At 41.8% G+C, this 22252-nt stretch overlaps 1 protein-coding gene across 1 annotated transcript in view; it reads right to left on the reverse strand.

The window, feature by feature from the left end:
* The window catches only part of LOC136626188 (opsin-VA-like), a 49518-nt gene that overhangs the window by 22706 nt on the left and 4560 nt on the right, over window positions 1-22252 (reverse strand). The window contains exon 2 of the mRNA XM_066601015.1: window positions 17477-17687. Within this exon, the coding sequence (XP_066457112.1) occupies window positions 17477-17687 (211 nt within the window). The remainder of the gene's footprint in view (window positions 1-17476; window positions 17688-22252) is intronic.

Genomic DNA, 22252 nt, shown 5'->3' on the forward strand with positions numbered 1-22252 from the left:
TCCCCTTACCTAGGCATATAAATATTGAGTATTGACTGAACAGTAGTTGGATTTCCGTCTTTTAACTTGCAGTTATCTGGCGTGTTTTACACTTGTTACAGTTAGAAAATGTTCATTCATTCATTCATTTCGCTGCTTCAGCGCTGTTCACAATCTTATAGGCACCACAGATGTATTGGGGTTGTTTTAAAACCTTGGTAAGCCCAGTGCAAAGGTATCTTGAGTGGACTACCCCACTGGATGTTTGGTAACTCAAAAAATAATAAAACCTGCTACTCGCCTGACCCTGCGCACTGTAGTGCTCACCTGTTGCTGTGCTCTCCTGGAGTGACCCCACACTAATGTTTTATCTCTCTAGATGCAGCTGCTCGCTTTTTCCTCTGCCTTCCTACAGTGCAGTTTGCTCCTCTGCAAGCCAGTTCTTCACCCCAATGCTCCGAACTTCTTCCAGCACTGTTTCCTCATTTTGTCGCTACTCCTTTTGCCTCTCTTAGTACCCCTACACAGTAATCGTTCCAGTGCCCTCATATGGTAATCACTCCATTCCTCCACTATGCCCACTACAAAATAATTCCCCCGTCATCCTCCACAGTAATATAAGTGCCTCTATGTCCCCAAAGTAATATGAGTTCTGTTGTAGCCCCCACCGTAATATAAGCCCATTTGTAACCCCCACACTAATATAAGCCACTCTCTGCCACCTCCGTTTACCTTATGTCCTGACTACCCTGTTCAACCCATTTAAGACCAGGCACTGTAAATTTACGGTGCCTGATCCTGGGCTTAAAGCACCGCCGTATGTAGAATTACGGCAGCGCTTTAAGCCCCCTGCTTCTGCAATCAGTCAGAGACAGGAACGGGTTATCAGCTGTTAGTGACAGCTGATAACCCGGAGAAGAAGGTCAAAGGGGTATTTAACCCTTTCTGCCTTCTGCTTCCCTGAGTGCACAGTGCTCAATGAGCACTGTGTACTGGAAAGTGAAAGTGAAAGGCTGTCTTCCACTGCGGGAGTCGGAGGGTCATATGGCCGCCTGGGTTCCCTGCTACAACAGTGCTGGAGGGTCACACTAGACCCTGGCCAGCTCTGCCAGTGACTAATGTCACCACAGGGGTTGCTTTCCCCTGTAACTGAGGCCCCTATGGATGTCCAAGTTACAGTGAGAAAGTGTCAAATAAACAAAAAACAAAAAAAAACTTGTGAATGTCCCCCAGAGGTCTTACATGACGTCATGGGGGACATAGATGGTAACAAAAACATGATTACATGCATAAGTAGAACAATATTACAGAATAAAACAATAATATATACAAAAGAAAGAAAATAACGCAAAACAGACGCCAACCAAAAACGTAGCTATAAGCGCCCTGTAATCCAAAACCATACATATTATATATCAAAACATCCGAAACAAAACAAGGAACACATTCCTTTACCTTATTTTAGTGTAAATATACTAATTAAAGAAAAAATAACTATAAATGTAAAAAAAACCCATTTTTTTAAGCTTTTTACCCCCAATAAAACTTAAAAACGGAAAAAAAAGTCAGTGAAAAAGATATTTTTAAAAATTGCCCTATATGTCACGGAAAAAAACGCAGCAAAAATAATTGTGATTGCTAAAGGAAAAAAGAATAGAGCAGTAAAACCACCACATGGCTAAAATCCCTAAAAAGTATCTGGTCCTTAAGGTACAAAACAGTCTGGTCCTTAAGGGGTTAAAGCCCCATCTGGTCCTATCACTCCTTGTTTAATGACCTGGTCTTGTATATATTTCAGCACATGTGGCCCCCCTGGGGTGTGCATCCATGTTTCTGCTCCTCTGTTCCCTCCTTTCCGGTCACATTGCAGGAGAGAAGAGAACAGAGGAGCAGGACTATGAAGGCGCACCATTGGGATGTCACATGTACCACAATTTATACAGGACCCGGGCATTAAATAAGAAAAATCGTCATTAATGCGGAAGCTATATTGCCTGTTGTGCCTCCCTCCCATCTTACCTCCTAGTTTTCAACTGTGCTCACGTACAGAGAACACATACATAGTTGAAAATGGCGCGAGCGGCAGTTGCTAGGAGGCCCAGTGCAAGTGCACCATTTGCCCTATAATTATAGTGGCTATGCATATAACTTAAAGGGAGTGTCCAGATTTATACTATTGAGGACAGGCCATTGGGATCTGGGTGCGGATCCAACCGGATTTGTGTGAATGCATCCCTAGCCAAGCACAACTGTCAGAAAAAAATGATATTGTAACCAAACAACCCCTTTTAATATTAGAGATACAGCTCTAGGAAGGAAAAGGGTGCTAAATGCAGGATACAAGTCATATGATGGTCAGAAATAGTGTTATTCTTCACGCACGCACAGTGCAGCCTATTCTGAAATCATCTGAAAGTTTGGGTACGCTCTAACAAATCATAAATTCTAGAATGCTATTTCAGACTAATATACTTTGTTTGCTCATCATGCCCCTTCATAGCCCGTAAGGCACACAAAGACTAATATGTCAGAAGACATGGGCATATGAACTATTCATTTTGCAAAGTCAAGAAGAGGACATCATTAACCCCTTAACAACCTCCCATACATCTTTTTACTGTGGCCGGTAAGCGGCTTTATTCTAATACAATCACCTTTTCATGGTGCTGCATCAGAATCCTGGCATAGGTCTGCCGTGCCAGAGGGAGAGGGTGCTCGGCTGTTGGATAATAGCCCGGCACTTACTCAAACAGCAGGGACTAGAGAAACCTCCAATCCCCACTGCTTAACCATTCAGATGCTGCAGTCAATGCGACTGCAGCATATAAAAGGCTGACAGAGGGAGGGGGCTCCCTCTTTCACCCATCGGACCCTGTGATTGCGGGGTCCCGAAGAGTTGCTGTGGCACCTAGGGGCTTGAATATGACCTCTGCATCTGTCAGCTACAGTGACCTATAATAAAAGATGGGGATATTCTTTGTGAGAAAAAGAGAAAAATTGAAAAGTATAGAAAAAAATAATAAAAGCAAAAACATCAAAACCCCAACTTTAGCTATGTAAGAAAAAAGAAAAATCACAACCCTAATATTGCCATGTTCGTACTGACCCAGAGAAAAAAGTTAGTGCACTATTTAACCTGCATGGTGCACCTAATGAGAGAAAAAATACAAAAATCATGGCTAAAATAGCTAATTTTGCGTATCTTGCCTTACAAAAACAGAATAGAAAGTGATCAAAACATCACATGGATCAACAAAGACTATTCCCACTATTCCCTGCCTAGAATTTGTTTTAACCTCAGAAAACCCCTATAAAGGGGTTGTCTGGTAGCTGGACAAGCTCTTTTCAATAGGATCTCCTCTGTGGTCGCCAGCATCCAGCACCACAGCCCACTACAGTCCCGAAGATTCCTCTGACAGGTGATGTCCCAGGAAATCAGGTGACTGCTGCAGCTAATGAGAGGCTGCACCATCACCGCCTGTTCTCCTGGCATTGGCACTCACATCCTGGGCACCATGATGCCAGGAGTTCAAGAATGAGACACTGCAGCCTCAATGGCTGCAGTGGTCACATGATTTTCTGTGACATCATTTGTCCTAACAATTCCAGGGACCGCAGTGGGCTGAATGCTGGATCTCGGCATCCGCAGAGGGGTAAATATCGCTCTTTTTTTTTTTTTTTTTATCCCTGGTGGTCCTATTGAAAATGAGTTATCCGCTAACCATCATTTTTGGCAATTTGATTAATACTAAAACCAGAAAACGGTGCAAATGTATGCCTTCTTATAGCAGATATAGATTTTATTTCCCAACTTTGGAACAGACCAAAATTATTAATAGGTTTGCAACTTATTATAAATTTGGCGCAATTCACTCCATCTTTTTAGCTGCCATATGCAATGCGAAATCTGGGCCTAGATTGTTTTAGATTATTACCATTGTTTGAAAGCTGTAATAAATCAGAAGGAAATCTGAGGTTAATTTGAAATTGCCAGACGGTCTTGGTTAAATCATTTAAAAAAATAGCAACTTTTTTGCTTACTCCTCTTGCCATTTTTCAAAACAGTGGGTGGGGCATAGCAAAAGAGGGAGGGCCTTCCACAGTCCGACAGGTTTACTATAATTTGTACCAGAACCTAGTGCAAATCTATGCCCACTCATAGCCAGCATAGAGTTAACTTTCTGGCACACAGGCTGCCAAATGGTGCAGCAAATTTAGTAAGAGTTATGTGCCTTTTAATAAATTGGGCGCATCTTATTTCAGATAAAGATTGGCATATGAACCGGCAGTCTTAATAAATTCTAATACTTTATCATATTACCATTCCAAGGGTATATTTCTACAAATCATATCATGCAGTTGTTACAAATACAGCATGAAATGGTTTTCCTGTGATTATGAAAACTGTTGCAAAAAGTGGAACAAAAACTTAGGCTCCATTGACATCTGCATCGGAGGCCCCGTTCAGAGCCTCTGTCACAGGTCCAGTACGGAATGCCGGAAGAAAAAGTCATGCATGCAAGACTTTTTCGTCCGGGAACCGAATGGACCTGATTATACTCAATGGGGTGCGTTCGGCACTGTTTGGTTCTGTTATGAGACGGATCGTTCATCCATGGGATTCTCTTGTTCTGCCCCCATAGGGAGTTGGAAAACAGAACCCCAACCCCTAGCGCAGATGTGAATAGAGCCTTATGGGAAGACACTCTAAAACATAAAATCATTGAATAGAACTTCCACTCCAAACACCCATTTGGTTTCAGAAGCTATAATGTAGGCTTGAGGACTAAAGCGGTCAATCAGTAAGAAGTAGAAAAAATAGGACCTACAGCCTTTGTCATTGTCCGCTACCTGGTTAAGACTGAAAATGGAAATGTGCTTTCCTATCCCAGTGTTTGAGGTTCTTACTTGCTGCAAATGTGAATTTCTTAAAAAAATAGTTGATGGCTTTAGGGAATTCATGAACTTGGAAAGCAAAAAACACAACAGACTAATTGTGTCCAACTATTTGCCACAATTACATAACCGTCTCCTGAACTAGATAACTGGGACGTGTGCAATTACAGCTACCGTGCTATATGCGTTGCTACTAACTACATGTGTCAATCTGATCACAGGAACCGCCAAGTAAATCTAAATATATAAATTATCTTATATATAAAGTCTGTGTATTAACAAATTAGTCTATATCCTCATAATTTATAGCAAATTTTTACAATCCAGTTACAGTACCCTCCAGAAGTTTGGAAACAGCCCATGGTTGAAACTGCAAATCACAAGTCAGAAACATTTCTGGGAGGTTCTCCACCAAGAATGAAGACCTATCCCGACTAAAAAACTTAAAAGTTGATCTACCGCATGCTGGTACTATGCAAGGCTGTCATAGAGGCAGGGTGGATATTTGAAGAAGTCCAAAATGTGACATTATTCACAATTCCAAGAGTTGGAAGATTGAATGTTTTTTGTTTTGCTTTAGAGTTCACTATATTTCAAAGCAGTAATATTTTTGACTATGCCTTGCAAATTTTACATTTTCCAGGGTGTTTCCAATCTTCTAGAGGGTGCTGTAGAGCTTATCTCCCTGAGCTGTGTACAGCTGTCCAACTATAGTTGTGTTTACTACAGTGTTGTAGTTCTCTGCAACAAGCCTCGGAAAATCTACCCCGACTAGCCGATTTCCAAATCATTGCATTTTCACAGCCCTCAGTAGACTCCCCATGCAACTCTCTCTTCTGGTTCGTCTTGCCCAGGTTTTTGTAGGTAAGCAATGCAGCCCTTCCAGCTAACTTTACATAGATTGACATCTATTCTCCTAAATGGACTTCAGTGAATGGTCTACAGTTATCCTTAATCCGTCAATCATCCTTTTGAGCGCATCTCACAGCTTTCATGTTTGGTAGGCGGCTTCTACAAAATTATATCCGGTCTATCCCGATGGCTATTTGCATAGAGACAGTCTTAAAGCAAGAGCTAACAGTTCCACACTATTTTGGACTCGGTTACCTCTATAGTGGACTATTAAAATACAAAGTCTACCTGAATCTGTTTGCCTATCCGAATACCCATAGTGGAGAACATCTCTAGATATGTGCTAAGTTACAAAATTAAAATGATCCGGCACATTAAAGAAATGTTATCCTATACTGGAAAGAGTTCTGCTCTAACAGTAATTCCCTGCCTAAACTATAGACTACGGATCTGTAATTTACTCTTCTTACAAAGTCTGTACTCTACACACTAAGGTCATAGGGTTACATTTTTCATCAGCAAGCAGGATATCATCTGAAGGTCCCTATTAATATCTGGAGGGAGCTTTTTGATTCCTATTACAGTATCTTGTGATGTTATCCCTAACAGGCATTGGGACTTAATGGTGTGTAGAATACACAATTCAGTTGACAGATGAGATCTTCTTTCTGAAGTCCAGTTTACTGTATATGGAATAAGTATCACTAAGATTAGCTTTTTCTAAGTGATCAGCATGAGAACTGCAGAATGTAGATGTTAAAATCACAGATAAATTCTGTTAATTGGTCACTTACAACCTCAATGCCCAAAAAGTTGGCACACTGCCTAAAATGTAAATAAATGCTAAGAAAAAAAATACAATGATTTGGAAATCTCATCTAACCGTATTTTATTCCCAATAGAACACACGTCTTTACATAAAATTAACGTATTTAGAAATTGATTTCAGCAACGCATCTCAAAATAGTTGGGCTCACAAAAGATTGGAAAAGTAACTGGTGCTACTGAAAAACAGCTGGAAGAACTCTCTACTAAATCACATGACTGTGTATAAATAGAGCATGTTAGAGAGGCAGAGTCTCTTAGAACAAAGATGGTCAGAGGTTCACAATCTGTAAAAAAAAACTGCATCTAAAAATTGTGGAACAATTTCAGAAAAATGTTCCTCAACATAAAATTGTGAAGACTTTGAATATCCCACCATCTACAGTATATAATATCATAAAAAGATTCAGAGAATTTGGAGAAATTCTCATGCATATGGGACAAGGCACTGCATTAAAAACAGACATGATTCTGTAATGTAAATCACTGCATGGGCTCAGGAATACTTCCAGAAATCATTGTCTGTTGTCAGAGTTTACCGTGCAATCCAGAAATGCAGGTTAAAGCTGCATCATGTACAGAAGAAGCCATATCTCAACCCAATCCAGAAAAGCCCATGTCTTCCGTGGGCCAAAGCTCATTCACAATGGACTAAGGCAAAATGAAAAACTGTTCTGTGGTCAGAAATCATGGACGCCATGTCCTGTGGACCCAAGAGGAGTGGCACCATCCAGTTCGCCATCAGTGCACAGTTCAAAAGCCTATGGGGTTGCATTAGTGCCTATGGCATGGGCAGCTAACACATCTTGAAAGGCATTATCAATGCTGAGCAGTATATAGAGTTTTTAGAACAACATGTGTTCCCATCCAGACAAAAATATATAACTTTTTACACCAGCATTTTGGGACATGGCCTCTTATAAATTCTCCCAATAAAGGCCGATGGAGAATGTCATAATTGTTTTTGCTCGGATAAAACCCTTTATGCTTCTGTGTGAAATCAGAAGTCTGTGAGGATGGAGTAGGGGCCTTATGAACCTCAATGGAAGTTCTATTTGTGTCCAGATCCATAATACAGCCAAGATCCATAGGGTCACACTGCTTTACTCTACTGCAAAGGGTGTTAATAAATTCCAGCCCCTCCTATCCTGAACATATCTGATTGATTGGAAGCTGCATTTTGATTCTGTATTGGCTTCTCTGTCCTATATGTACACCATTGTGTTCTTTTGACTTCTTTAACACATCTAATATATTTGAAAACTAAAATTGATTAAATTTTAAGCAACCCGTCATTCTTCATAGTGAAATCTCTCAGTGATGGTTATTGCTAAGTAACTACATTTAACAGCAAGCAAAAAAAAAAAAAGCATCATAAGACCATCTGAGAGGTTATAATGGAAGTTTGAAGTTTGGGAAAATAGACAGGTCGGGGATCTTAAGGAGATTAAATGAGAAAAAAGATCCATCATAAAATACTTTTAGCATCTGCTGTGAACTACAATGATGCCCTGTGACAAAACCATTAGATTTGAACTTCCATATAATGCAGTTAAATTCAACCCTTGTGATATGTAATCATTCAAGAAATGTTCTCATAACAGTTTTGCTCATTTCTTTAGTAACTTTTTGAATATGTAGAATATTGATAGTCTCTGCTGGATAATACATAGTGATGAGCAATCCTTCCAATAAAGACATTGGAGAAAGGAGGTTAAAGTGGACTGAGACTCTGGTGCAATCTGCGGTTGAAGGCTATGTAAATTTTGCAGTCTTTTCTAATTATTGTGTTTTGGGAAATTAAAACTTTTTGTAATTGGTTTTATGGAAAAATGTTTGATTTCTGTGCTTGTATTGCTTTTCAAGGTACTGCCGGCTGGAGAACTGGAATCTTAGCAAATTCTGTCAGTCAGAGTACACTGAATGACTCTTCCCCTAGCACGCTCCCCTGTTGTGAATGTGAATTCACTGCCTTTCCGTTGAGCTATTATAGAGGGTGGTATGACAGTGCTGGGAAATGGTGAAGGAGAGCAGAACATAGAAAGTTACTGAAGGCTGTAATTCACTCTGGGTGAATTTTCTGCTTTTATCAGAAATGAGAGAGAACAGGACTATCAGCTACTCAGAAAGAGGATGAGATAGCCGGAGAGATAGCTGTGTAGTTGGCTATGCTACACAGCCTCAGAAAGAGAAGCAGGGATGGGGAGCTGAGCTTGTGAGCAATTATGAAAGAGACCAGCTAATCACTGTTGGGAACAGCCTTGAGCCAAAAACCTGAATGTAGAAGAGCCTATATATCAAGTATGAGGCTTTCTAAATAGATGAGAAGGAAAACTCAATGCAAAATAGGAAGGTAAGTCCTTGCAAAAAAATGCACTTAGTAAGATATTTGTTTATTGATTTTTTTATGCACAAAGGTTACCATAGCCTTTAAGTGGTTACTTGAAGGTAGAGTAAAACTACTAGTTTAAAATTGTATTTTATTCTGATCTGGCAGGTAACATGTTTCCAGATGCATACACATTTTAATCAGACAGTTGGATTATACACTAGTAGCCATAATATGTGAATAATAAAACAACTTTTATGACTAAGTGTATAATCCAGCTGTCTGTTGAAGAGGTCTGTGTCACTCAAAGCACATTACCTGCTGGTGAAGAATAAAGTGCAGGTCTTATTTACCTTGCTTGTATGATTGTAATATTATATATCTAAATAGGAAGGATATACACTCAAGACCTCAGGTAGAAAACTCCTAACTAGGGATGAGTGAGTATACTCGCTAAAGCACTACTCGCTCGAGTAATGTGCTTTAGACGAGTATCTCCCTGCTCGTCCCTGAAGATTCGGGAGCCGCCGCAGCTGACAGGTGAGTTGCGGTGGGGAGCAGGAGAAAGCGGGCGGGAGAGGGGGAGAGAGAGATCTCCTCTCCGTTCCTCCCCGCTCTCCCCCGCTGCTCCCTGCTCCGCGGCGGCTCTCGAATCTTCAGGGACGAGCAGGGAGATACTCGTCTAAAGCACATTACTCGAACGAGTAGTGCTTTAGCAAGTATACTCACTCATCCCTACTCCTAACGGTTTTATTAGACAAGACATGCATAGTATACAAATACATAGACATAACAGGGAAATTTGAACCAATAGTGGGGGAAAGGCGAAGTCTGGCCCTACACCACAGGAGTTAGGGGAACCCTGCCTAAAAGCGGGGCAATCGTCCCGATAAGGACAGACCCACACGGGAACCTATGGACACCTGTTTTGCCCTAAATAGGAATAGAAAGGAATACAACGTAGTTCATTAACGGGTGTCCACAAACCTTCAGACGGAATTAAAATCAGGTTATCTGAGGACATAAGGAGTTCCAACATACAACATAATACACACCAGGTGTGCGCACATCTATAGACAGACACTGAACAAGACCTTGTCCACACCAGATGTCTGCACACCTACAGACACAAAAGGAATCCCACCCAGAACCTCACTCATGCATACATACACCAAAAAAGACATAGTTTAAACATCCACAAATCACACATGTGATGGAGAAGGGATTAACATGTCAGACATCGCCCATCTGACAGCATAAAGGACGATATCTGGAACCACATCTGACAGAAGGGTAAGGCAGCGGCGACCCACAGAACATGTGAACAGGGCAATCAGGTGTCCAGACCATCTTCAGGGAGTGTGGGAGAACGACTCAAACAAGCCTTACAGCATACGTGACTCTAAACACCAGAGTTCTGAGAGGGAAGAATAAGGAAAGGCTAATGACCAGCACCTTCTAGAAGAATGGTTGGTGTGTATATATATAATATACACATAGATCAATGGTGATTGGCTGGCTAGAGAACTCCACACCATCAGCCAGTCAAATCAACCACACCTGCAGAAGTATACTCCTGGAAAACCATAGAACCACAGGTCCCAAGAGCACAACATGACACTCCTTTCAACTCAGCTCACAATGCTAACAGGATCTTTGGTCAACCAGTATATTAGGCCAGCAGCATCTATTTATTGTTGACTCTTTAAACATGCTACATCTGTTTATCCTTCAAGTTCCTCCATTAAGGGTTGCATTGCCCATTTTCATTCCTTAGTCTCACAATGAAAACATTGGGGCAGATGGCCACATACTGTATCTAAAGTTTCTGTGCCACTTTTTCTAGCACATCTTAATGTTGGGAGATGCTCTCTGTCCTATATCTGTCATCTTCCCCCAAGATCAGATGGCAGAATTGGGGAGGGATTTATATTAAATAGTTCCTGTCCTAATTTTTGCCTTTATTAAATAAAATAAAAAATCTTGTACTTTTTATAGCGCCAACTAATCCCACAGTGCTTGCAAATAATTTATTTATTTATTACCCCACCAAGCTGGGTACTCATTTTATCAACCTCAGAAGGATGGAAGGCTGAGCCGACCTTGAGCCGGCTACCTGAGCCAGGCGGGATTGAACTTGCAACCTTCAGGTCGTGAGCGAGAGCTTAGGACTGCATTTCTGTAGCCTTAGCACTCTGTGCCGCATAAGTACTGCCCCACGTATTAAAGTGTGGCAGTACTTTATTAGAGAAAGGAATCCCTTGAAAGCAATATAACATGATGCTGTATAGATGCCATGAGGTACAAGGTGTCAGTTAGATATCATTGACTGTGAATCTATAAATTATGTATTATTCTTTTACTGAGAATACTTATGACATCTCCTAGTCTCAATGGGATGGACCAACAACCAAAAGTTGTCCAATTTTGTTTTGTGTACCTCTCCAAAGAAATAGGAAATGAACAGTTCTTGTAGGTGACGTGTTGGAAGCAGGAAAAATGGGCACGTTTAAGGATTTGAGTGACTTTGACAAGCACCAAACAGTGATGTCTACATGACTGGGTCAGACCATCTCCAAAATGGTAGGTCTTGTAAAGTGTTCCCGGTATGCAGTGGTTCGTAACTATTAAAAGTAGTCCAAGGAAGGACAATGGTGAACTGGCGACAGGGTCATGGGTGGCCAAGGCTCAATGATTCACATGGGGAGTGAAGGATAGTCCATTAGGTCTGATCCCACAGAAGACCTACTGTAACACAAATTGCTGCTGGCTGCAATAGAAAGATGTCAGGGGCTGCAGAGTGCCCATGATCAGGGCTGGCCTTAGGCTAGCAGGGGCCCTGTGCAAAAATTTTTGTTGGTGCCCCTCCTTTTCAATAACAAATACAATAGGTAGAACACCTTTAGGTACAACTTTGACAGGCTAGTTATAAGAATACGGGCTATTTAATATGTGTTTTAGGCCAGTTTCACACAAGCATATTACAGACACAGACATGTGGTCATCTGAAACTGGCCATATAGAGTTATTTGTTTTCATTCTGCCCACTTTACATTGCAGCCTGCTTTTATTCTCACCTTCTAAGAACCGTAGCTAATTTTTAAGTCATACGAGGACATGTCTTCTTGAGAGATGAGTTATATTTTTTAACCACTTCCCACTACAACCCTTTTATGTTTTACCATTTTCATCATTTCCTCCCAGCTTTTATAAAAAAAACCCATAACTGCTTTATTTTTCTGGTGACACATCTACATCAGGGCTTGTTTTTTTGAGAGACGAGTTGTGTTTTTCTATAGTGCCATATATCATATCATTTATAATGTACTGGAAAATTTTCAAAAATTTCTAGATATGGGAAAATAATGCAGTTGCACCATTTTGGGGGCTTGATTTTTGGCACTTATGCTGTAGTAAAAGTGACACATTATCTTTATTCTGTGGGTCAATACAATTACAGTGATACCAAATCTATATAGTGTCCGGGATTGAACTTGGGAACTCCTGTCTGCTGAGCCATCCAGCCCTTTGGACAGTTCCCAGATCCTGCAAACCCAGTCCCTGTTCTAGCTCTGCCTGGATTTTAAATCCCCGCCTGCTGAAAGCACTTCAGAGCAGTTCAGGAAGACAAGTGGCTAGATGCTCCTGAGCCCCAACAGCGGGGAAGAGGTGAGCATATATTTAGTAGAGGTGAGTATATATTTAGGTGAGTATAAGTACTTCAGAGCAGTTCAGGAGAACAAGCAGCTTCCCCGAAAATCACTGCAGGGGTTGCCGGCAGCCCATTGCTTGCAATGGGGCTGCAGAAGCGCTGGCCCCATTGAAAGCAATGGGAGAACATTGCGCTCCTGTGTCACAGCTGTGACAGCTGTGGCAGGGGAATTCTTCATTCCCCTGGGAGTCCCCGTGTTACTGGACACTGTGACAATGCTGTCACAGTGCTCAGTGATGAGGGGACTCCCCGCCGAGATGAAGAAATCCTCAGCCAGCTGTCACAGCGGATCGCAATCTTCTCTGCATGTTCTCAATGGGGTTGGTGATGCTGCTTCCGGCCCCATTGACCACAAGGTGAAACCCCTGGATGTGACAGCATCCAGGGATTTCACATCCAAGGAATCCACTGCTGCAGCTGTCACAGCCGCAGAAGGGAAAAGCGAAGGGACTGCAATTTTGAATGCAATCAAGTGTGTTTTTTTCAGCGTGACGCTCCCTTCGGTCACGCAAATTTTTGTGCGCATGTGTTTTGCGCTAAAAAATATGCAAAAAAATAACTGCCCGTCTGACTGAGCCCTTACTGCAGATTTTGATACAAAAAATTGCAGGCAGATTGAAATAATTTTCAATTCCACATCAAAATTCACTGGTAGCCCTGTGGATTGTAATGTGGAATTTACTGGATATTACGGTCTAATTCCACCTGTGTGAAAGCACCATACGGAGATTCAAACTTGTGATCATTTTATTGCTTATACTGTATAGTGCAATACTTCTGTATTGCATTACTGTATATGGTATTTCTGTAGGCAATCCAATTGAGGCGTGCCACAGGCAAATCTCAATAAGCAGAAATACATGACAACCCTGTAGGCTTTCAGAAGGCCGCTTGCTGCTATGACACCAAGACGGCAAACTGCAGTCACATCACAAGGGGTGGTTTGGGACTTCCTGAAAACCGATCAGGGCATTTAAATAGTTAAAAGCTGAGATCTGTGTTATCTCCAATCACAGCTGTTAACAGCAGGTGTCAGCTATCAAAGATTGCTGACCCCCACGGTGTGTAGAGCAGGCTTGGCTCCCCAGTGTGCTCCAAGCAGACACAGTGTATGTACGGTGGAAGTCAAGAAGCGGTTAATGACATCATTTTTGTACCATATTATGTTTTTTTAAATAAATCTTTTCATTATTGTATTCCAATATATTTTTCTGTCAAAATAGCCGTATACTTATTTCCTGCAGGACAGCTTGTATTTTTAATGGGGTTTTGCGATACACATAATGAATTGAATAACTCTTATCAATTCTTTTTTCCCTAAATAGCATATATATTTGTAGCCTCACAATATATATGCCTCCTTCCACATTCTATAAATCCCCACACACTACGTTCTCGGCACACACTCACACAGCAGGACTCAGTGATGGCTCCTCTTCCCTAGAGCAGGAAGCCCATCTAATAACCAACTTCTGCAGTGTACTGACAGCCATAAGAGGCAGAGAGTGGGCGGAAGGGTATGAGCTGATTTCTAGCATGAGGGGGGAGTCAGCCATCTGCCCTGGTGCCCCCAGCAGTTGGCGGCCAGTGCCCTGTGTGACCGTTCAAGTCACACTTAACCAAGGCTGGCCCTGCCCATAATGACCCGGTCTGTCCCAAAAAATGGCTAGTATGGGCACATGAGCATCAGAACTGGACCATGGAGTAATGGAAGAAGGCGGCCTGGTCCGATGAATCATATTTTCTTTTACCGTGTGAACGGTCAGGTAGTTGTGTGTCACCTGGGAAAGAGATTGCGCCACTCTGGGAAGTAGACAAGCCAATAGAGGCAGTAGGATGCTCTGGCCAATGGATTTGGTTTCTTGCGTCCATGTGGATGTTACCTTGACACGTACCATCTCCCTACCATTGTACAGACCAAGTACCCCCTTCATGGCAGTGGTATTCCCTAATGGCGGTGGTCTCTTCCAGCAGATCCAGCCTTACGACAGTAGTCATCCTGGAATGGTTTGAGTCCTCAGAGGTCAGAGCTATTTTGACGACATGAATGGTAGAGTACTTGCAGAATATGTAGGTGAGTTTATTGCTATGGATGATCGCTGTATATATGACACATGTTGATGGAGACATTGAGGGGAATGTTATTAATTATTGCCTTATCTTCAATATTCTATCTTTTATTTTCCATGGTTATGAAACAATGGGATCTTAATTATTAATCTGAGCTCCTTCTGTCCTAGCAGTACCTATTGTGGAGGTATTTTAGGACTTGCTTCTGCATATTTATGACTACACGTGGCTATTACTGGCCTCCCGCAACTTATTTGCTCCCTTGATGATACGATGCTTTGCATGGATTCTGTGATGTTCAGTAATGGGACGAGCCCAGGAAGTCACAGAGTTGAAAAGCACATTTACAACAGTAACATCTGTAAAGCTGTAAATCTTTTATTATGTTCCACTCATTTGTATCTCTCTACAGTGCAAGTCTGGTGTTTAAAGAGTCTTGTGGGTTGGATAATGAGGAGAGAGACCAACACTGTAATACAGAACTTCCAGCCGACCAAAGACACGGGATAATAGTCATACACATAAATAGATGATGTGGCCTCCAGCTATCAGCCTCAACTTCTCCACTAGCAGAAGGTACACAAACAAGATCAGAAATTACATTGTGACACAGGGTTTTTCTGAAAATCTTATATTTATGATCTATGTGATCGGTGGGGGTACATTGTATAGCAGCTCTGCCTGATATAGCATATCAGTCCCATTCACTTAATGCAAGAGATGGAGCCTCTTCAAACAGCTGATCGGTGAAGGTCCCGGGCAGCACACCTCCACAGATTAGATATTGGTGACCTATCCTAAGGACTGCTTTGCCAGCAACCCAGGGGTAAGTTGTTGGGTTGCTGCCCGGGCAAAGGTCCACTACAGGGGGCACTATGGAGGTCACTATTACTACTACAGCTACTATGGGGATCACTATTACTACTAGGACTATTATAGGGGGGTCACTGTTACTACTGACAACTATGGAGGATACTATTACTACTGTGGTGACTAATGGGAGTGCTACTATTATGGGAGCGCTAGTTATACTAGAGCCACTAATGAGGATGCTATTACTACTTGGGCTTCTATGGGGTCACTATTACTACTGAAGTCACTATGGGGGTTGCAGTTACTACTGTTACCACTATGGGGGTCACTATTTCCATTGAGGTCTCTAACAGGGGCACTGTTACTACTGAGGCCACTTTGGGGGCCGCAATTACTGCTGGGACCACTATGGGGGGAGTTACTATTTCAAACTGGAGCCCCTAACAGGACACTATTACTATCTCGGTCACTGTTATTACTGGGGCCCCTACTGCGGTCACTATTATTCTGTTACATCAGACAAGTCTCAATGGTTCCAATATATGGGGGGTGTCATTTCACACTTTTCCCCAGGCAGCATAAAGGCTTGGGGCACCCCTGTTTGAAGAGGATGTCCAAGGTTAGAAAACATGGGCACTTTCTTCCAAAAACAGCACAGGTTGTGTGTGGAATTGCAGTTTATCCCCATTCACTTCAATGCAGCTGACCTACAATATCATAAACAATCCTGGACAACCCCTTAAAGGCTCTCAAAGCTTAACAATGGTAATGGTCTACAGAGTTATGCAGCTCCATACTCCCATCAATAAATCATTACTCTGACTTCTGAATTTGGTCACAGTTGGCACCAGTGAGGATGATAAATAACCAATAAGGGGCTAGAATAGGTTTTTCCAACCCTGGTTCTGCAGAACTCTGTAATTTGCTTGAAAACTAGTTGGGGGTTCTGCAGAAGGCATAAGATAACAGCAAGATATTGTACTTTTATAGTAATGATGGGGAAGTTGTTGGGTTCCCAATGAGAGAAAAAAATGTTGTCAAGGCTTCCTCTGTAGTATTAAGATTGGGAACAACAGAGAAAGAGCTCATCTAGGGTAATCTTGATTGCTAGTTGAACCTGGTATCTTAGATTCTGCTCACATCAGCATTTTGTTGTCTGCCAGAGTCAATAGTGGCTGAAGGAAGCTGATTAGGATCCATGGAAAGTTTTAAAAAAGCAAAGGCGCAACCTAGACTTGTATTCCAAAAGCCATAGGTAGTGATAAGTGCCTAATAAGTAATATTTACTCACATTGATTGGTTATGCAAGAAATGCGCGTGACCACACTTAGCATTTTATCCCAGAACAATGCTGATCTTTTAGAAGCAAACAGGAACCTAAAGTTAAAAACGTCTGCTCCATACCAGAGGAGTAGCCTTTCCCTGGACTTCAGATGGATGAATAGACCAAGCAAAAATATTGGTGCTGCTCACAGATGTCCAGCAAAGTCCAAGATGGATTCCTCTACAAATAACTAAAGTGAAAATATGAGTTACGACCCCTGATTGGAGTCTTCCTCAGGCATAATTCATGTATTTTATGCCTGAGGAAGACTCCAATCCAGGGTTGTAATGCGTAGCTGTATTTTAATAAGGTCCTTCATAGTGGAATCCTTCTTTGACTGTATGAACATCTGTGAGCAGTGCTCATGTTTTACTTGGGCTATTCATTCATCCAAATGGCAGTCAATAGTGGAGCCCGACAAATCCAGTTGACTTATAATGGGGGTTCATTGGATTCCACCAAGGTGTTTGTCGTGTTTCCCATAAAATATGATGGAATCTGCAACCATGGCTTTAAACACAGATGTGAAAAATAGCCTTGCTCATTGAACATGACTTGACAGCAAACATACCTACAATGGAAAACGTTCTACAGACTTTTGTATGGAAAAATCCTCCCCAACCTGCAAATTGATATAGAGTACAAGCTATAACAAAAATATGGAAAAGACTCCTACCAGTTGGGTTCACATGTGGTTCCAATTTTACTTGTTGTGTAGCTGCTCCATCCGACGGTTGGAGGAATTGTCCAAATAAAAGAGAAAACCCACACAAACAGAATACCAATGGCTGAATGTTTTCCACGAAGACGGAGATTTCTAAGTGGCCGGCAAATCACAACATATCTCTCAAAGGCCAAGATTGATAAGGACCACAAAGCTACGATTCCTGAGAAGAAAGAGAAAAGAATATTAAAATATTCAAGAACTTCTCAAGTCTTAATTAATGGTCATTAAAGGTATTGATCTTCAATGTAGGGGGATTCAAAAAGTATGCCGCAAAGGTGAAGCTAATTTATTCATACATGAAGCGACACACAACAGCCAAAACGAGATAGAAGAACTGTACAAGTGTTTAATGCACCTTACGAATGTGGGATGGGGGCGCCGCATATGTAATACAGAAAAAGGTGATGATACCCAATATTACAGAATGAAGAGATGAGTGGAAGAAGGTCTTTAAAGGTCAGCAAATATGTAGTTGCATCACATAACAAGGCGTGTCTATTGGTCTAACATATTATTGTCCACTGCGGATATGGAACCGAGTAATAGCACACGTTAGCCCATGCTGCTATGTATTTATGACACATCTACAGAAATCTCTGTATCCTCTATATAGAAGAGTCTGCATGGATTAGACATATAACAAAGACTTGGCTTTCACCTCTTACCAACATAATTTCCATTTTGGCATCTAAAAGGGGTATTGCAGTTATAGCAAGTAAGTTTTAATCATTGTATAAAGGGAACCTGTCATGTCCCATATGCACTATAAACTCAGTTATGGACAGGACATGTGAAGTCCAGGGGTGTACTTCTTATACTTACCTGGCTCCCTATTCCCTTGGTGTCAGCCCTGGAAGTTGGTGCTCAGTCTGTGAGTGTGACTCTTTTTATCTTTCAGTGTAGATATATACACTGTTCTCAATGGGAGTGTGCACTGACTGAAGAAAAGAGTCACGCTTACAGACCGAACACCTGTTATGTTCACTCGGCGCACTAAAGCGTCACGCCTCAGCACGGACGCAAGTTGGTGTCCTATATAAAACTACAACAACTCTCATCATGTTGCAAGGACCAATTGCACCTCTCCAGGCTAATATGGAAGGACACCTGTGCCTTACTAATCAGGGAAAGTGGGAAACCCCTGCCTAAAAGCGGAGTGACTGTCCCAACAAGGACAGCCCCACTGTCTTCATCTGGGAACTGGCTATTCATGGTTAGGAACCTGAAGATATGCACAAAACACAGGACACAACGCTGTTCACACACACAGAACACGACTGTTCACACCTCATATCTGGCCACATGCACAGATATACAGACCAAGTTGCTGTTCACACCAACACACAAAGTTATGCATACTACACAGAACAGGACTGCATATAAAGCACATGTCTGGCCACTTGCACAGACAAACAAAACACATTGCTGCTCACACCAACACACAAGGTTTTGCATTGCACATAGAATAGAAACCCCACCCAGAACGCGCATCCAGATAGCAAACCATAGCTAGTCCAAGTGTCCTCACTCCAAGGGAAAAGAGAGTCAGCCACCGTGCTGAGATACAGGGCACAGTCTCAGGCATTACCCATCTGACACACACATAAGACATCAGACGTCCGGAGGCCGCACCTGCCAAGGGAAAGGGAGAAACCTGCAGGCGCATGCACCTGTGTGGACACCGTACCACACACTACTCAATGCATGCGCCCCAGAACGCAAGAAGGGGAGGGACAGCAGGTGTCCAGACCGTCCTCAGGGAAGGTGAGATAGACACTTCAGACAAGCATGTATAAAACCAGCGCTAAGGGGGTTTACAACAGAATAAACCAGTAAAGCACTAAAATGACCAGCATCTTCTACCAAGAAATGCTGTTTTTTATATGCAGCAGACGGGAGGGGATTGGCTGGAGAAACACCACACCAAGCCAGCTCAATTACCCCTCACCTGTGAAGCTGTGGTCATGGAAACCTGTAGAACCACAAGTCCCAGACGCACAACCTAACAGCACCGACTTCCAGGGGTGACAGCAAGGGAATGGGGAGTCAGGTAAGTATAAAAAAAATACTCCTCCAGACTCCATTTTCCCTGTCTATAACTTACTGTAGTTTATGGTGCTTATGGGACATGACAGGTTCTCTTTAAGGATACACTTTTCCTACAAGTTTTGTGTATTAACACCTCACAGTTTTTAATCTCTTAATGCAATATGACGTAAGTTTTTGACTTAGGCGGCTTTTCCCCTCTTAAAAAAAAAACAAACTAAATATGCACAAGTTTAGTATTGTCATGTCCATATCCCATCTCTCCAATAAATTGAACACTATTTATCCTGCATAGCAAAAACCATTAAAAAATTGTAAAAAACTGAGACAAAAAGCCTATTTTGTACATTATGCTTCCCAAAAAGTGCAATAAAAGTAATCAAAAAAGCCGTATGTTCTTCAACATGGTGCCAATAAAAATGACAACCGATCAAGCAAAAAACAAGCCCCCACAAAGCTCTTGTGATGGAAAAATAAAAAACATATGAGAGTTTTAATTGTGGAATAATGTAAAAAATATAATTTTGGTAATACTGTAATCGTACCAACAAACAAACAAGAAAAATGATTTATGCTGCCTGTTTAACACTGTAAAAAAACTATGGCAGAATTAAAATACATGATATGTACCCAGAAAGCGGTACCAATAAAACCTATAGCTCGTCACGCAAAAAACAAGCTGTCATATGGCCGTCCTGATGGAAAAATAAAAACGTTATAGCTTTGGAAAAGTGGAGATGAAAAGCCCCACAAAAATCACAGCATCCTGATGGCTGATATAAGCGATGTCATGAAGGGGTTAACATCTCTGCTTGCAGTTATCAATTAGGAGCCTTCATTGTTTATTTCCGATGCATAGCTGGACACAGAGGTCTATGGCTGGTAGCAAGACACAACTCTGCTAACTGTAGCGTGACGAGCCATGCATCCCATAGTAATCAATGAAGCAATCAGAGATCTGGAAAACTACAAGGAATTGCGCCAAAAAGTTTATTAGAAAATTGTAGAATTTTTCTTTATCCAAAGAATAACCTTATCTGTAACCATAACTCCCCTATAAGGATATAACCCCACTGGAAAAACTAATAAAAACTAAACTTGCGTCCGTTATATGTAAGATCATACATCATGGCTGTATGGATGTGAAAGCTGGACTGCGAGGGAAGCTGATAGGAGGATTGATGCGAAAGCTGCTGTGAGAGTAACAAACAGAGGAGTACTGAACCATATAAGACCCAAAATATAACTGGAGGGGAAGATGGCCCGGCTCAGGCTCATGAATTTTGGCATGTAATGCGAGCAGAGGAGCTAGAAAAATCTATAATGCTTGGACAGATCAGTGGCAGAAGTAGACCCGACCACCAAAGAACACGATGGCCGATACTGTCAGAGCTGATACTGGTATGGATATCACACAACTGAAAGAAGCCGTGCAAAACCAAAAAACATGGAGGAAGAGAGTCTTTAGGGTTGTTGAGGGTCATGAACGACTAAACGGCTAACAACAACAAAATCATGGCTTCATGCACATTTTTGTAAAGTGCTACATAACTGTCAGTCTCTCCTACAATATCCCTATTTGTGCTCTGCCATAGTCAATACAAGATGATTGTATAAGAGAACGGGTCAAAAAGCTGATGTCTTCATACTTGAAGTGACATCCAACAGCAAGAATGACCTGAGGCGATAGAAGACCTCTACAAGTGTTCAATGCTTCTTACAGAGGTGTGATGGGGGCGCCCTTGCTGGGACGGCAGATGTCAAGTCGGTAGTCCAGTTCTGCCTAGACAAGTCCCGGCATATCCTGTGTTATCACTGCCACCGCAGCCCAGATCTGTTGTTTCAGGTTGTCTGGTGTCTGGTGTCACTTCATGTAAGAAGACATCAGCTTCACTTTTGCACCGTTCTCTTTGAATCACCTTTATATTACTGCAAATCTTCAAAGATTTTTTAACCCCTTAACGCTATAGAACATACAGTTATGTCCTGCAGCGTCAGAGTATGTATGAAGGGAGATTGCTCAGTTCCAGGGTCCTGTAGCCACCCCCTCCCCCCCCCCTGCAATAAGATCCCAGGGAGCCGTGTGGGTGTCATGGCAGCCGGGGGCCTTTTGAAAGGCCGAGGGCTGTCATGGCAGAATGCCTATCAAGCCATCCCTGTGGGGTGGCTTGATATACTGCCTGTCTGATTGTAGTATGATGTAAGGCTATGGCATTACATCATACTGCAGGAGTGTTCAAAGCATCGCAAGTTGTTGTTCCCTCTGGGGACTAAGAAAAAAAAGTAAAAATATGATCAAAAAAGTTTTACTAGTTATTGAAAAAAAAAAAGAAATAAAAGTTTAAAATAATGCCCTTTTGCCTAAAGAGTCTAAATAATAAAATAAATATTCATATTTGGTATCACTGCATCCGATCTATCAAAGTAATGCATTATTTACCCCATACAATGAACGTCCTCAGAAAAAAAAAAAAGAACACCAGAAATGTGGTTTTTTGGTCGCACCGTCTCCAAGAAAAAATGCAATAAAGAGCAATGAAAAAGTCTTCCGTATTCCAAAATGGTACCAACACGAGCTACAGGACGTCCCGCAAAAAAATGAGCCCTCGCACAAGTATGTCGATGGTAAAAAAGGTTATGGCTGTCAGAAGATGGCGGCAGAAAATAATAAGAAAAATA

Source organism: Eleutherodactylus coqui, chromosome 4 (genome assembly GCF_035609145.1).
Source record: "Eleutherodactylus coqui strain aEleCoq1 chromosome 4, aEleCoq1.hap1, whole genome shotgun sequence".
Lineage (NCBI taxonomy): Eukaryota > Metazoa > Chordata > Amphibia > Anura > Eleutherodactylidae > Eleutherodactylus > Eleutherodactylus coqui.